The following is a 16,447-nucleotide window of genomic DNA, read 5'->3' on the forward strand; positions in this document are numbered from 1 at the left end:
TCACTCTTTTCTAAGCTGGAGAAATGTGAGTTCGCTGTACAGAGAATTAGTTTTTTGGGCTACATTGTCTCCAGCGAGGGCTTTGAGATGGACTCTGTGAAGGTTCAGGCGGTGCAGGAATGGCCTAGGCCTATTGGTTTGAAATCTATACAGAGGTTTTTGGGTTTTGCCAATTATTACAGGAAATTCATTAAGAATTTTTCTGTAATTGTTAAACCTCTAACCGATCTCACCAGGAAAGGTGCGAATATGGCCCAGTGGACTACTGAGGCCATTGAAGCGTTTGAGTATCTCAAAGAGAGGTTCAGTTCTGCCCCTATCCTTATGCAAAAACACCTACAAAGAACACTAAGACTCATAGGAGGTCAACAACACATATTTAGACAAAATACGATTTTATTAGTAGACAAACACAACATTTTAAAATACATCATATAGAACCATGCCCAGTGGCATGGGCTCAGAACAAGGGAAAAGTTTCCACACAGTAATACAGAGGTATCAGTAAGGCTCGCAGAAAGGCTAATTGGAAGACTCACAGGTAATACATTTATGTAACATGGTAGCAAAATGGAGGAATGAGGACAAGTATAGAGAGCCCATAGTAACCTCAAAGGTCAGGGTCTTTCCTGTCACATGCACATCAATGTAAATACAAAAGTAAAAAACTAAGTTGTGCAGGGTAATTTTGACCAGACCTGTGGTTCTCAAAGTTGCATTTGGTCACATGAGGAAACCATGCTGCCCATAAGAGTCCTCTCTTCCAGTTCAATAACAGAATCTAAATATGTAAAAATCAAGTTAAATCAATCCATTATGAGTGTAATATAGTATATACCTAGCTTCCACGCCAAAGATCTTGTCCTGTCCCAATGCACGTTTCGGTGCCAGCAGGCACCTTTTTCAAGGGAAGTAAAAGCAGCCTGATGAGACCAAGCCTTTTTTGGTTGAGGTCGATGCTTCATCGGTGGGGGTCGGAGCAGTTTTGTCTCAGGAGAACAAGGGTGGGGTACATCCTTGTGCCTTGTTTTCGAAAAATTTTTTGGAAACCGAACTGAATTATGATGTTGGAAATCGGGAGTTGCTGGCTATTAAACTCGCGTTTGAACACTGGCGTCATTTTTTGGAAGGCGCTAGATTTCCTATTCAGGTTTTCACAGATCATAAGAATTTGATCTATCTGGATGCTGCCAAGCACTTGAATGCCCGTCAAGCTAGGTGGGCACTTTTTTTTTCTCGGTTTCATTTTTCTGTTACCTACATCCCTGGTACTAAGAATGTTAAAGCCGATGCTTTATCTCGCAGCTTCTCTCCTACGGTCGGTCACGAGGAGGAGGAGAGCATTTTACAGAAAGGAGTTGTGGTGGCGGCTTTGGACTCTGTTTTGGAGAATGGGATTCTGAAAGCTCAAGATGATGCTCCATCTAACACTCCCCATGGCCGGTTGTTCGTGCCTAGAGCCTTTAGGAGAGATTTGTTTGTGGAGTATCATGAGTCTCGGTTGGCACGTCATCCAGGAATTTCGGAGACTAAGAGACTGATCAGTCGCAGTTTTTGGTGGCCTGGATGGCAGAAGGAAGTCGTCAAGTGGGTGCGTCAATGTACGGTGTGTGCTAGGTCAAAGGCTTCCCATACCCCTGCTGCGGGGTTGCTTTTCCCTCTGGAGGTTCCTAGTGCACCTTGGACGCATCTCACTATGGATTTTATTACTGATCTTCCGGTGTCCGAGGGTTTTACTGTCATCTGGGTGGTCGTGGACCGTTTTAGTAAGATGTGTCATTTGGTTCCATTCATTAAGTTGCCCTACGCCAAGACACTCGCTAAGGCGTTTGTTAAGGAGATTGTCAAGCTCCATGGCGTTCCCACGGATATTGTTTCTAATAGAGGACCTCAGTTTGTGGCTCGCTTTTGGTGTGCTTTTTGTGACAGGTTGGGAGTCCATTTGTCATTTTCGTCTGGATATCATCCTGAGTCTAATGGACAGACTGAAAGAAAGAACCAGGATGTTGAACAGTTTTTGCGTTGTTTTGTGGCAGACAATCAAGAGGTATGGTCGGAGTTTCTGCCTCTCGCAGAATTTGCTCTTAACAATAATACATCCTCCTCTGCGGTGTTCTCCTTTTTTTTGTTGTACTGGGAGACATCTGTCTTTTGGTTCATTTTCCAAATTGGGGTCGGCGGTGCCAGAGGAGGGGAATTTTTCCGGTGATTTGGAGAGAGTTTGGACTAATATACGTTAGAACCTTCAAGAGGCTAACAAAGTCCAAGAAGTATTTTGACAGGAAACGTAAAGAGGTTTTGTTTACTGTGGGTGACATGGTTTGGTTGTCCTCGAAGAACCTGCGGTTGAGGATTCCCTCTAAAAAACTGGGTCCTAAGTTTGTGGGTCCATTTAAAGTGCTTCAGGTTGTTAACCAGTCTGCTGTTAGGTTGGATGTCCCTACTTCCTGGAAGATTAATCCTGTGTTTCATGTTTCCTTGTTGAAAAAGGCTGATGTATCGGATAGGGATGCCACTGTCTCAGTTCCTCCTGTGGTGGAAGACGGCGAATATGAAATTTCGCGTATCTTGAATTCTAGATGGCATAGAGGGAGATTACAGTATCTTGTCTCCTGGAAGGGTTTCGGTCCCGAAGACAGCTCCTGGGTAAGGACGGATGATGTCTCTGCTCCTAGGCTTGTTAAAGCTTTCCACAGGAGGTTTCTGGATAGGCCTGGGCCTGGAGGATCCTCATAAAAGAGGGGGTACTGTTAGAACCCTCCTGTTAGTTTTTTCTATCTTGTGTTTTGCGGTCACGTGACCATCTGCCTATATATTCCGGCTGCGCCCTTCTGGCTTTGCTGGACTTCAGTGTTGTTTGACTGTCTCTCTAGCCAGGTGCTTCGGTGCCTATCTCGGTCTAGTTCGCTTGGTCCTTCTGGGACCTCTAGTACTTTTTGTCAGTTTGTCTTTTGTGTTCTGCAGCAACTTCTGTTAGGAGGTGTCCCATTTTTGTCCCAGTCCTTAGTACTTTTAGGGACCCCTCCCTTTTTTCTATAGGTCTTTGTTCAGACTAGCCGAGGACAAAGGCGGGTCTGTTCACAAGGAACTGGCAGCCCGCTACATCGTAGGGATTCAGCTTAGTCTTACTGTAGGGACAGCTTTCCCCTATCTTTCCTTAGTTTATGTTGCAGATCATAACAGAGGGAGTCTTTATTCAAATAAAATGTTTTGTGTTTTTTTTTACTGAGTTAGTAATGGGGGTGTAGACGCCTCTCCATTACTAACCCCAGGGTTTGATGGCAGCTGTGATTTTTGACAAATCACAGCTGTCATCAACCCCAACTACCATCACCCCGATCGCCACTGCACCAGGGCAACCAGGAAGAGTCAGGAAAAGCACCAAAATTGGCGCATTTAATGTCATGCCCCACTACTGGGGCGGTTAAGGAGTTGTATTTTTAGGCTGGACCTTCCCAGCCTGATAATATAAGCCCGCAGCTGTCTGCTTTACCTTGGCTGGTTATCAAAAACAATGGGGACCCATGTCATTTTTTAAATTTATTTATTATGTTAATACATGTACGGTAAACTACACACACACACTATTATATATCTCACAGATACCTATCTATATAAAATGGAAAAAAATCAAGGCAGCACCAGCAAAAGAATGGGGGGTGAGGGGAGCAGGTGTGCGGAGCCTCCCAGGCTTAAACCAATCCTCCAATATTCGTACAAAAATGAAGGCTGCACTCTCAAAATAGAAAATTAAAAAAATGTAATAGCCCATAGTGATGGCAACATTTCAGTATAATTGAGGACCTGTCTAAAGCAATGTTAAAGTGCATATGCCAAAATATGTAAAGGTGCATCAATCAATACATCAATTAAACTCCATATCCATAATTCATAGAGAATACAATAGATTAATTATATACAGAGTAGTGCACATATTGCATGTTTACTTTTCATATACACATAAAGCGCCATGGAATGAATGGCGCTATAATAATAAATAATAATAATAAATCCATATAGAACAAGATACATCATTTACAGATCATAATACCTGAGCAAACAGCTTAACTGATCAACAAATCATGTGCCAGTGACTTTCTATTTTGGAAGTGCTGCCTTCGTTTTTGCATCTATATACAGTGTATTTATCATCTATTAGTCATGAGCGAGCGTGCTCGTTTAACCCTTTAAAAGAGCACGGTCGGGTACTCGCCGAGCATTTGCGGCGTGTTCGGCATCGATGAAAGTGTAGCCGCGGCTCCATGTGTCACATCTCAGTCAAAAGTTTACATGCACTAAGATTACTATGCCTTTAAACAATTCTGGACTGCCCATATGATGATGTCATGTGTTTGAAGCTTCTGATAGGATTTTGGCAACATCTGAGTTAATTAGAGACACATTGGTGGATGTATTTTAATGCACACCTGAAACACACTGCTTCTTTGTGTAGCATCATGGGAAAGTATAAAGAAATCAGCCAAGATATCAGGAAGAGAATTGTGGACTTGCATAAGTCTGGCTCATCCTTGGGTACAATTTCAAGATACCTGAAGGTGCCTCGTTCATCTGTACAAACAATTATACGCAAGTACAAACAAGATGGGAATGTCCAGCCATCATACTGCTCAGGAAAGAGACAGGATCTGTGTCCCAGAGATGAACAAATACACACAGGAACAAATACCTTAATTTTTGGAGACATATCCTCTGGTCTGATGAAACTAAAATTGAATTTTTGGGGCATAATGACCATCGTTACATTGGAGGAAAAAGGGAGAAGCTTGAAAGCCTAAAAACACCATCCCAACTGTGAAACAAGGGGGTGGCAGCATCATGTTGTAGGGTTGTTTTGCTGCAGGAGGGACTGGTGCACTTCACAAAATAGATGCCATCATGAGAAAAGAAGATTATGTGGCGGCAATACTGAAGCAACATCTCACGACATCAGCCAGGAAGTTAAAGCTTGGGCGGAAATGGGTCTTCTAAATGGACAATGACCCTAGGCATACTGCCAAATTGGTAACAAAGTGCCTTAAGGATAACAAAGTCTATGTTTTGGATTGGCCATCACAAAGCCCTGATCTCAATCCTATTGAAAATGTATGGGCAAAGCTGAAAAGGCTACGCGCAAGGCGACCTACAAACCTGGATCAGTTACACCAGTTTTGTCAGGAGGAATCGGCCCAAATTCCAACCAACTATTGTGAGAAGACTGTGGAAGAACTTTGCAGTAAGTAATAAAAATGCCTTAAAACATTCTCCCTCTCTCATTTTTCTAGCATTTGCCAAATATTAAAAATGATGGTAATCCTAATTGACCTAAAACGGGAAATGTTTATTCTGATTTCATGTCAGATATTGAGAAAAACATGCGTCTTTTTATATAGTGTATGTAAACTTCTGGTTTCAACTGTATCTATCTATCTATCTCATATCTACAGTATCTATCTCATTTCTATCTCTCATCTATCTATCTACTTTATATCTTTGCACATCTAATAGCTTACCAAAGACAGAAAAACGCATGCGTCAAAAACGCAAGAGAGCTGAGGTGCGGGATTCATGCGGAAATTCAGCGGCATGAAAGCCTGAACAAACACTGATCGTGGGAACGTACTCTAAAAGTGGAGTAATACTCTGACAACATTGTTAACAGCAGTGATCTGGGAGTCAGAGATGCGTCCTGTTATCTTCCTCATGCTGTTCCCATTCCATTTGAGCGCTGTTTCCATCCATTTCAGCGATTATCCTGCCCCCCTTCCTCAGCCCTCCTGTTTGGGTCTTCCGCAAAAATGCTCAAGTTTCCCATTGACTTCCATTATACTCGGTACTCAAGTCAAGCGCGTCCAAGTGTCCGACCTGCTCAATTGGAGTACCGAGCAATCGAGCATTTTAGTGCTCGTTCATCACTACTAAACCTCCTGCCAGAGGTACAATGGAGGGTTAAGATCAAAACATATTCACATGTGTGTGAACGGCGCAGTCACAGTGAAGACCCGAATCCCAGAACATCTGTGACAAGACGTGAAAATTTCTGTTCTCCATCAAATCTCACTGATCCTACAGATCATTCCACCATGAAGTCGCCATGGCTCGAGACCGAGCCGAAGGCCGTTAAATAATAACAATAATAATTCTGCACAGAAACCTACACACAATTTGCCGACCATTTCTCCCTCATCTCTCCGGGTTCGGAGGGAATATCATACCATCAAAAGGAGACCACCCATGTACAAGCATGAAAGTTTTCAAGCAAAGTATATTACTCATTGGTAACAAGTTTTAAGATACAGTTGTATAATAATGAAACACATTCTATGCACAAGGTTGATACTGTATATCGATGTGTTATCTGGGTTCTTTTTCCTTTTTGGATATCAGATGTTTATTGATAATTTCACACATATCTGAACCATCATTTCTCTTGTATGACATGGGAAATAGCCTTCCAAGTAACAGTTATATTTATTTCTTGCACTGTTTCTCAGTAAAAAAAAGAAATAACTACTTCCCTATGTGAATTCTTTGATGTGCAATTAATACTGACTTTTGGTTAAAACACTTTCCACATAGAGAACATGAGTATGGCTTCTCCCCTGTGTGAATTCTTTGATGCCTTACAAGATCTGATTTCTGGATAAAACATTTCCCACATACAGAACATGGAAATGCCTTCTCCTTTATGTGAGTTCTTCGATGCTCGATAAGATCTGATTTATCGTTATAACTTTTCCCACATTTTAAACATAAAAAAGGTTTCACCCCTTTGTGAGTTTTTTGATGATTCGCAAGATTTATTTTCTGAGTAAAACATTTCCCACATTCTGAACATGAATACGGCTTCTCTCCTTTGTGGATTTTTTGATGTGTACCAAGATTTGATCTACTACTATAATGTTTACCACATTCAGAACATGAAAACAGCTTCTCCCCTGTGTGAGTTTTTTGGTGGTCAGCAAGATTCGATTGCCAAGTAAAACATTTCCCACAATCTGGGCATGAAAATGGCTTATCCCCTGTGTGAATTCTCAGATGTGCTACAAGACTTGATTTAAACCTATAACATTTTCCACATTCTGGACATGCAAATGGCTTCTCCACTGTGTAAATTCTTTTAACTTTAGAAAAATCTGTCTGCTGAGAAAGACATATCCCACCATTTGGGCATGACAATTTCTTCTCTTCTAAGTGAATTTTTTGATGTTCAACAAGATGTGAATTCTGCATAAAACATTTGTCACATTCTGAACATGAATACGGCTTCTCCCTTGAATGAATTATTTTATGTTTAACAAGAATTGATCTCTGAGAAAAACATTTTCCACATTCTAAACATGAATATGGTTTCTCTCCTGTGTGAGTTTTCTGATGCTCCCGAAGACTTGATTTTCGAGTAAAACTATTGCCACATTCTGAGCATGAGTATGGTTTCTCCCCTGTGTGAATTCTCTGATGTTTATCAAGAATTGATTTCTGAGAATAACAATTCCCACATTCTAAACATGAAAAAGGTTTCTCTCCTGTGTGAGTTTTCTGATGTTCCACAAGACTTGATCTTCGGGTAAAACTATTCCCACATTCAGAGCATGAATACGGCTTCTCCCCGGTATGAATTCTCTGATGTTTAACAAGAACTGATTTATGAGAATAACATTTCCCACATTCTGAACATGAAAATGGTTTTTCTCCCGTGTGAATCTTCTGATGTGCAATAAGACTTGACTTTCGAGTAAAACCATTCCCACATTCCGAGCATGAGTATGGCTTCACTTCTGTGTGAGATTTTTGATGGTTAACAAAACTTGACTTCTGAGTAAAACATTTTCCACATTCTAGGCAGGAATAGGGCTTCTCTCCTGAATGAATTCTCCGATGTCTGACAAGATCTGATTTCTGCAGAAAACATTTGTCGCATTCTGAACATGAAAACGGCTTCTCCCCTGTGTGAATTTTTTGATGGCTAACAAGAATTGATTGCCAAGCAAAACATTTTCCACATTCTGAACATGAGTATGGCTTCTCCCCTGTGTGAATTCTTTGATGTCTAACAAGATCAGATTTCTGGTACAAACATTTGCCACATTCTGAACATGAAAACGTCTTCATCCCTGTGCGAACTCTTTGACGTTTAAAATGCTTTATGTGACTTTGGTTTTGTGCAAAATTCTGCAGTGAACCAGGAAATTGGACTTGTTTAAAAGGAGCGGATGACAGATCTTGGATATGAAGGGCTGAGTGTATATCTAGGATAGTGGCATGCTCTTCATGCGTATGATGTATGATACCACAATCATCTGTTTCAGAATCTAAAGATAGTAGAGGTCTGTCTGAGCTCCTGGTCCAATCATCTGAAAAAAAAACAAAAAACAATTTTATTATTCTTAAATAATCTTAATAAATTTACATTAAAGCCTATAGGTATATTTTATAGGAGTTACTAAAGTGGTTTTCCAGGATATTAATATTGATGACAAGAGATGAGCAAACTGATGTGCAGGACCTTGGTTCAGCAGCCACATCAGTAATCCGTGGCTGCTAGATGGGAACTTGGTCAACCATCATGTGCCTCCCGGCATCTCCGGCTACTCTTCTGATTTACCCGAGTTGGGTACATGATGTTGCTCCAGACTGGCTAATCTACAAAAGAGCCGTGAATGAACGCTGATCATTATTGGATACAATGCTCCATACACCAGAATGTTGTACATTTAGTAGTGGTGGTGCTGGGTATTTGCGGCTTTGTCCCATTCTTGAAACCCTATTAATTGACCTAAGAAGACGCTAAAGGAAAGATCGAGATGGCTACCAGATCGACATCTTCATAGGTTCATTTTGCAGAGCGACCATAATCGCTCTTTTCTAGTAAACTGCTCAGCCGGGAATCATAAAAAGACCCGCAAATCAATGCCAAATATTTTAGATCCTTAATAATAGTCTTGGTTTTGTAAAACAAAAATAATTTCATGACAGCATCTGGTTTTATAAGTAAACTAATGTTAAACTAAAGTTGGCTTTACTTTAAATAATCGTTGTTCGAACGCTCAGTTATTTCTCCCAATGCCCCGTTTGCACGAATATTTGCCACAGTCAAGCATGTATGTTTGTTTTAATGGGCAAAATATATTTTGCAGTAACAAAGGATTGGGCATGTTGAAGTCCAACATGCCTGATGCTTTTTTTTTTTTTCTCAACATATTTTCTGCAGAATAAGTTTACTGAGAATTCATCAGTGAACTCATTCTGATTAAAGGCCACATCAAACTTCAGAACGAGCTCACTGATGGATCCTCGGTGAAATAAGTTGACAACCAGCGACAGACAGTGCAAACTGTGAAAATATGTTTAATGAAACCCAATGCAATTGAAAAAAAATATTTTAGAACAAAATACATACAATGTAGTATAAAAAAAATGTAATTGCCTCCGCAGGTGTCCATATCCCTTAGAAAATCATTGCATTCAGTGATTGAGAGGAATCTGTGACTTCTCTTCTTAGGGCAGAGACACACTGCAGTATTTCTCTTGCGAGGATCGCATCATAAACCATGAACTGGCCGGCACATCTCCTGCCCTGAGCTTGACAGCTGCCATGAAATCCATCACGCTCAGGTCAGGAGAGGTGTCGGGCCAATCCGGTCAGTGCGATGCGATCATCTCATGAGTCATCCGGCAGTGTGTCCCTGCCATTATCCCGCGGTCACTACTCACCTGGGTGGTTTTCTGCACGACCTGTGACATCACATATAACAGGATCACATTATTATCAATTCAGATTGTGGCTGAACAGTGAATATTCATCTAAAGCTCCTCACCTGGGCGGTTATCTGTAGGGGTCTCCTCTTTACACCGCTGATCGCCCCTCACATTTCTCTCTGGAGCATTAATATTGTTCAGATCTTTATCCGGATCCAAAAGCTGCAAAACAAATATTGTAAAAGTCCCCGATGATTGGAGAAGTCCCCGGGAATAATGGTGAGAAGATCCGGCCATGTCTGTGGTCAGCTGTGATCCTGCCGTCTCCACCGCTCTCATTACACAAGTATAAAACATCTAATACTGGAGGAGAAGACAAGACTGAACACAAGGAGGTCACAGCCATCTACACATCATAGGGGAGATCTCCATCTACCTGATGGTCCTGTGCAGGAGGAGGAGCGGGACATCTCTCTGGGGTTGTCCTCTTACTGGAGAGACCTGCAGGAGACACAGACAGGACTGACATCATTACTACATACAGAGAATTATAGGCCGTGTGGATTTAGTCCTGTCTATTACCTGGTGATGTGCGGGGCCGGTGCTCCTCCATCATCACCTCCTTGTACCGATCCTTGTGTCCTTCTAGATACTCCCACTCCTCCATGGAGAGATAGACGGTGACGTCCTGACACCTTATAGGAACCTGACAACAACGACACCGTCATCACCCAGAATCCTCCAGCACGGTCCTGTATAATGTCCCAGCATTCCCAGCAGTGTCACCTCTCCAGTCAGCAGCTCAATCATCTTGTGGGTGAGTTCTAGGATCTTCTGGTCATTGATGTCCTCATGTATCTGGGGGTGAGGTGGAGGCCCCGGGATTGGGCTCAGGGTTCCTCCCCGTCCTTCAGACACAGGGGCCAGACAGCGATCACTAGAGGTCTTCTTCACTACTGTGTAATCCTGAGTGTGGAGACATTAATAATATCACTACAGACATTTCCAGAGTCCATCACCTCTCCGATCATATCACCTGTTATTCCCATAGATAATGATGTCATGTGAAGACATCACAACCTCTCACCTCTCCGGTGATATCACCTGTTATTCCCATAGATAATGATGTCATGTGATGACATCAGAACCTCTCACCTCTCCGGTCATATCACCTCTTATTCCCATAGATAATGATGTCATGTGATGACATCACAACCTCTCACCTCTCCGGTAAGCTGGAATATTATCTCTAGGGTGAGCTTTAATATCTTCTCCGCCATCTTGGTGTTGTCCCTCTTCATTCTGAATGGAAATTAGATTATTATTATTATTATTATTTATTTATATAGCACCATTGATTCCATGGTGCTGTACATGTATAATTAGATGAGAAAATTAAACAAAATCCCAAATTAATAAACTTTGCTAGAGATAATGTGAGGAAACATTGGAATAGTTGTCAGCGTAGATGTTATGTTCTCTCTGGATTGATGAACGTATTGGAAAGGTTCTACCATTATCATTATTGTTATTATTATTTATTTATATAGCACTATTAATTCCATGGTGCTGTACATGAGGATGGGTTACATACAAAATTACAAATATAAAACAGTGAACAATCTAACAATGACAGACAGGTACAGAGTAGAGATGAGCGTTGTTCTACTCGAACTGTTCGCCAATCTCAAATTCGAGCTGTTTTGGGCGGTGTTCGAGCCGTTCGGCGAACACGAACAATTTGAGAAAAATTCGGCTGTTCGAGGTTATGTTCGATAACTGTTCGTGCACCAAAATCATAACTGGATTTTTTCTCAGTAATGATGAAAATTAATGTTAATACGCAGTTTGAGTGTACAGCGGGGCGGGGGGAGGGGCAGGGGATGGATCTCTGCAGGAACAATGAAGATCTCCATTTTTTTTTCTCTTTCCCGCATTTGCAGTGGGGAGGTGCAATCTGTCAGCCTATCAGCAGCGCACACACGGAGCGAAGTGCTTTTTTTCACACAAGCAAGGGCATGTGTCATTGGCTGTGTATGTCACATGTCCTTGCCCTATAAGACCCAGCCATTTTCCCCGTCGCCACCATTTTCTCACTGCTGCAGCTGCGTGTTAGACGGCACCGCTGTTGCTGTGTGCGCTATACCTTGTTAATTTCAAGCCAATTTTCGCACAAATATACAGATAGCTTGGGAGTAGGGAATAGTTGTGATTGCAGTCCTTTTAAGGACTAGGTTACAGAATTTCCTACGACTTTTATCAGGCAGGTCTGTGCTCTTAAATAGATAGATTGTGGGAGTAAAGACTAATTGTAATTGGAGTCCTTTTCAGGACTAGGTTACATCAGTTCCTATCAGTTTTTGCCAGGCAGGTCTGTGCCAGTGCTGTGCAAGTTTTTTTCACAGCATTTGGCTGAATCTAGCAAAGCTAATCCTTTTTGGCCTATTGCAGAGTGTGTTAGTCAGTGGAGTAGCCTATCTGTGTTGCAAGATATACCACCTGTGTATAGAATACCAATTTTTTTACTGCACCTAGTGAAGTAAAATCTTTTGGGCATAGCATCATTCTATTAGTCCATCTATACTGACCTCCATCAGGTTGCAAACTGAATCTAATTTTTTTCTGCATCTAGCTCTGAAAAAATATTTGGCCTTCTAGCTGTGTGTGGGACTTGGTCTATTAGTCCATCTATACTGACCTCCATCAGGTTGCAAACTGAATATATTTTTTTCTGCATCTAGCTCTGAAAAAATATTTGGCCTTCTAGTAGTGTGTGGGACTTTCTCTATTAGTCCATCTATACTGACCTCCATCAGGTTGCAAATTAAAAATAATTTTTATCTGCATCTACAGTACCTCTGAAAAAATATTTGGGCTTCTAGCTGTGTGTGGGACTTGTTGTATTAGTCCATCTATACTGACCTCCATCAGGTTGCAAACTGAATATATTTTTTTCTGCATCTACCTCTGAAAAAATATTGGGCTTCTAGCTGTGTGTGGGTCTTGTTCTATTAATCCATCTATACAGACCTCCATCAGGTTGCAAACTGAATATAATTTTTTTCTGCATCTAGCTCTGAAAAAATATTTGGCCTTCTAGCAGTGTGTGGGACTTGTTCTATTAGTCCACCTATACTGACCTCCATCAGGTTGCAAATTCAAAATAATTTTTTGTATGCATCTAGCTCTGAAAAAATATTTGGCCTTCTAGCAGTGTGTGGGACTTTCTCTGTTAGTCCATCTATACTGACCTCCATCAGGTTGCAAACTGAATCTAATTTTTTTCTGCATCTAGCTCTGAAAAAATATTTGGCCTTCTAGCAGTGTGTCGGACTTTCTCTATTAGTCCATCTATACTGACCTCCATCAGGTTGCAAATTAAAAATAATTTTTATCTGCATCTACAGTACCTCTGAAAAAATATTTGGGCTTCTAGCTGTGTGTGGGACTTGTTGTATTAGTCCATCTATACTGACCTCCATCAGGTTGCAAACTGAATATATTTTTTTCTGCATCTACCTCTGAAAAAATATTGGGCTTCTAGCTGTGTGTGGGTCTTGTTCTATTAATCCATCTATACAGACCTCCATCAGGTTGCAAACTGAATATAATTTTTTTCTGCATCTACCTCTGAAAAAATATTGGGCTTCTAGCTGTGTGTGGGACTTGTTGTATTAGTCCATCTATACTGACCTCCATCAGGTTGCAAACTGAATATATTTTTTTCTGCATCTACCTCTGAAAAAATATTGGGCTTCTAGCTGTGTGTGGGACTTGTTCTATTAATCCATCTATACAGACCTCCATCAGGTTGCAAACTGAATATATTTTTTTCTGCATCTACCTCTGAAAAAATATTGGGCTTCTAGCTGTGTGTGGGACTTGTTGTATTAGTCCATCTATACTGACCTCCATCAGGTTGCAAACTGAATATATTTTTTTCTGCATCTACCTCTGAAAAAATATTGGGCTTCTAGCTGTGTGTGGGACTTGTTGTATTAGTCCATCTATACTGACCTCCATCAGGTTGCAAATTGAATATAATTTTTTTCTGCATCTAACCCAGCCAATAGTTTTGGCCTAATACCACAGTTTGGCCACTCAGCTCTGCTCGGTTACCATCCATTGTATTTTTGTGCAAACAACTCCAGAGTTGTGAATTAGTTAACCACCAAAATGAGTGGAAAAAGGCCTGCTGCTGGTGGAAAGGGGAATAGGCGTGTTGGGAAGGGGAAAAAAGGTTGTGTCCGTGGGGTAGGTGTTAAAGCAACAGTAACATCTGCAGAAGAAAGACCATCTTCCAGCCAAACTAAAATGTCTACTTCTTTTAGCGGACAATGTGATAAGATCCCTTTCTTACGGCCACGCCAATCGCTACAAATTCCAGATGAGGCACAAAAACAGCAGGTGCTTCAACGGATATCAAGTGCTCCTTTAAGTGGGCTCTCCTCCACATCAACTTCAACATCACAAATACTCCAGTCCTCAAAGGTGTCACCCAAATCGCACTTGCTTCCTCACAGCTCCCAAATCTCCAGCTGCCCGTCTGAGTATGAGGTAGAACAGATGGTTGAGTCTGCAGAGCTGTTTACTCATACTATAGCCTGGGAATCAGAGGTCGACTCCAGCGCTTCTGTGAATCCAGACGAGGAAATGATCTGCACTGATGCCCAGAATCTTTATGAGTCGGATCCAGGACCAGACGCAGAAGGTTCTGACCATAATGTAGACCCTCATTCCCAAACTGTAACTCCTGTTGGTGGAGACAATGAGGAAGACGATGATAAGACTCAAATACCTGATTGGAGCGACAACTTTAGTTTTTTGTCAGGGCAGGAACAGGTTGGCTCTGAGGACGACGGGTGTGATAACACACAGGGTGATGATGATGAGGTTGGAGATCCCACTTACTGTCAACCCACAGTCAGCCAAGAGATGAGGTCAGCAGAGGAGGTGGAGGAAGATGCTAGTGACGACGAGGTCAGGTTGCGCCTTCCTGGACAGAGACGTAGTACTGGAAGCACGTCAACAACTGCATCCTCAAACACAACTCTGCCTCTCACCACAAGTCGTGGTGGCTCTTCAGGTCGCATGGGTGCTAAGCCTTGCATAGCCTGGGCATTTTTTCAGATCGATAAAGATGACCCAACTCGTGTTATCTGTAACATTTGTCAGCAAAAGCTAAGTAGAGGCCAAAAAATACATAGTTTGAGTACTTCATGCATGAACCGGCACATGGACATGAAGCATAAGTTGCAGTGGGAAGCTCAGTGTGCTACAATGCGGCCTAGCCGGCCGGGCCAACCACCGTCTGCCATATCTTGTGCATCCGCGGCCTCTTCATCCTCTGTGACTGGGGGGACAGCAGTCAGACCTGTTTTGGGGCGCAGACCTGCCACCTCTTTACCCGCAACAGCCAGCGTGATTGGCAGGTCATCATTTTCTTTGGAGGTGGTAACACTAGCTGGTGTTGAGCGCTGTCCGACATCGATAGCACCACCTTTGGATCAAGGCAACCTAACATGTCCGCCTGCATCTTCCTCACAGACCGGCAGTTTGCCGGGGACACCCTTATCAACCCCGTCTAAGCACAATAGCCAGCCCTCGGTCCCTCAGATGTGGACAAGTAAAAGACCATTTCCTCCTAGCCATGAGAAAGCTAAGAGGTTGAATTTCACCATCTGCAAGCTCTTGGCTACAGAAATGCTGCCTTTCCGCCTGGTGGACACAGAGGATTTTCGAGACCTTATGTCCGTCGCAGTGCCCCAGTACCAGATGCCCAGTCGGCACTACTTCTCAAAGAAAGGTGTGCCTGCGCTCCACCAGCATGTCGCACACAACATCACCGCTTCTTTGAGAAACTCTGTGTGTGACAGGGTGCATTTCACCACAGACACTTGGACGAGTAGGCATGGACAGGGGCGTTACATGTCGCTGACTGGGCACTGGGTAACTATGGTGACAGCAGGACAAGGGGCTGCTGTCCAAGTCTTGCCGTCCCCACGAGTTGTGCGTCAATCCTCTTTATGTCAAAGTTCCTCCACTGCTTCTGCCTCCTCAACCTCCTCTCGGTCTTCCACCTGCACCCAAAGCCTGTCTGGTCATGCCACAAGCTTTCTAACTGCGCAGAAGGGATCCTGCACACCTCCTTACTATGCTGGCAGTAGGGCTCAACGTCATCAGGCGGTTTTTACTTTGAAATGTCTGGGAAATGTGAGTCACACAGCTGAGGAGTTGTGGTCAGCTCTGGAGAACCAATTTCATGAATGGCTGTCTCCACTGGACCTGAAACCAGGGAAGGCCGTGTGCGACAATGCTGCAAACCTGGGTGCGGCCCTTCGCCGGGGCAATGTCACACACGTGCCTTGTATGGCTCACGTGTTGAACCTGGTTGTCCAGCAATTTTTAGCCCACTATCCCAGACTAGATGGCCTTCTGCAGAGGGCACGGTCGCTGTGTGCTCACCTCCGCCGTTCGCATCCCGCAGCTCAGCGACTTAGATCTCTACAGAAGTCGTTGGGCCTGCCACTTCACCGGCTAAAATGCGATGTGCCTACCCGGTGGAATTCAACTCTGCACATGTTGCAGCGACTGTGGCAGCACCGACAAGCCCTGGTGCAATACGTTCTGACGTATAGCCTGGGCCAACGAGATCCAGAGGTGGGGCAAATCACGCTGGAGGAGTGGTCTCAGATCAGGGACCTATGCACCCTTCTGCACAGTTTTGAAATGGCGACGAAGATGTTTAGTG

The 16,447-nt window shown here is 42.8% G+C and overlaps 2 protein-coding genes across 2 annotated transcripts in view; both read right to left on the bottom strand.

The window, feature by feature from the left end:
- The window catches only part of LOC141275158 (uncharacterized), a 40,169-nt gene extending 31,919 nt beyond the window's left edge, over window positions 1-8,250 (bottom strand). The window contains exons 1-2 of the mRNA XM_073686369.1: window positions 6,512-8,250; window positions 5,991-6,015 (exon numbers count right to left, since the gene is read on the bottom strand). Of these exons, the coding sequence (XP_073542470.1) occupies window positions 5,991-6,015; window positions 6,512-8,109 (1,623 nt within the window). The 5' untranslated portion in view covers window positions 8,110-8,250. The remainder of the gene's footprint in view (window positions 1-5,990; window positions 6,016-6,511) is intronic.
- A 59-nt stretch (window positions 8,251-8,309) lies between these two features.
- Window positions 8,310-16,447, bottom strand: part of LOC141275313 (gastrula zinc finger protein XlCGF66.1-like) — a 41,290-nt gene continuing 33,152 nt past the window's right edge. Inside the window, exons 2-9 of the mRNA XM_073686382.1 lie at window positions 10,920-10,998; window positions 10,483-10,662; window positions 10,279-10,402; window positions 10,189-10,197; window positions 9,816-9,875; window positions 9,712-9,732; window positions 9,220-9,290; window positions 8,310-8,351 (exon numbers count right to left, since the gene is read on the bottom strand). Of these exons, the coding sequence (XP_073542483.1) occupies window positions 8,310-8,351; window positions 9,220-9,290; window positions 9,712-9,732; window positions 9,816-9,875; window positions 10,189-10,197; window positions 10,279-10,402; window positions 10,483-10,662; window positions 10,920-10,997 (585 nt within the window). The 5' untranslated portion in view covers window position 10,998. The remainder of the gene's footprint in view (window positions 8,352-9,219; window positions 9,291-9,711; window positions 9,733-9,815; window positions 9,876-10,188; window positions 10,198-10,278; window positions 10,403-10,482; window positions 10,663-10,919; window positions 10,999-16,447) is intronic.

This window comes from Phyllobates terribilis, unplaced genomic scaffold, assembly GCF_046119375.1.
Source record: "Phyllobates terribilis strain yellow unplaced genomic scaffold, ASM4611937v1 Scaffold_1__5_contigs__length_1240528914, whole genome shotgun sequence".
NCBI lineage: Eukaryota > Metazoa > Chordata > Amphibia > Anura > Dendrobatidae > Phyllobates > Phyllobates terribilis.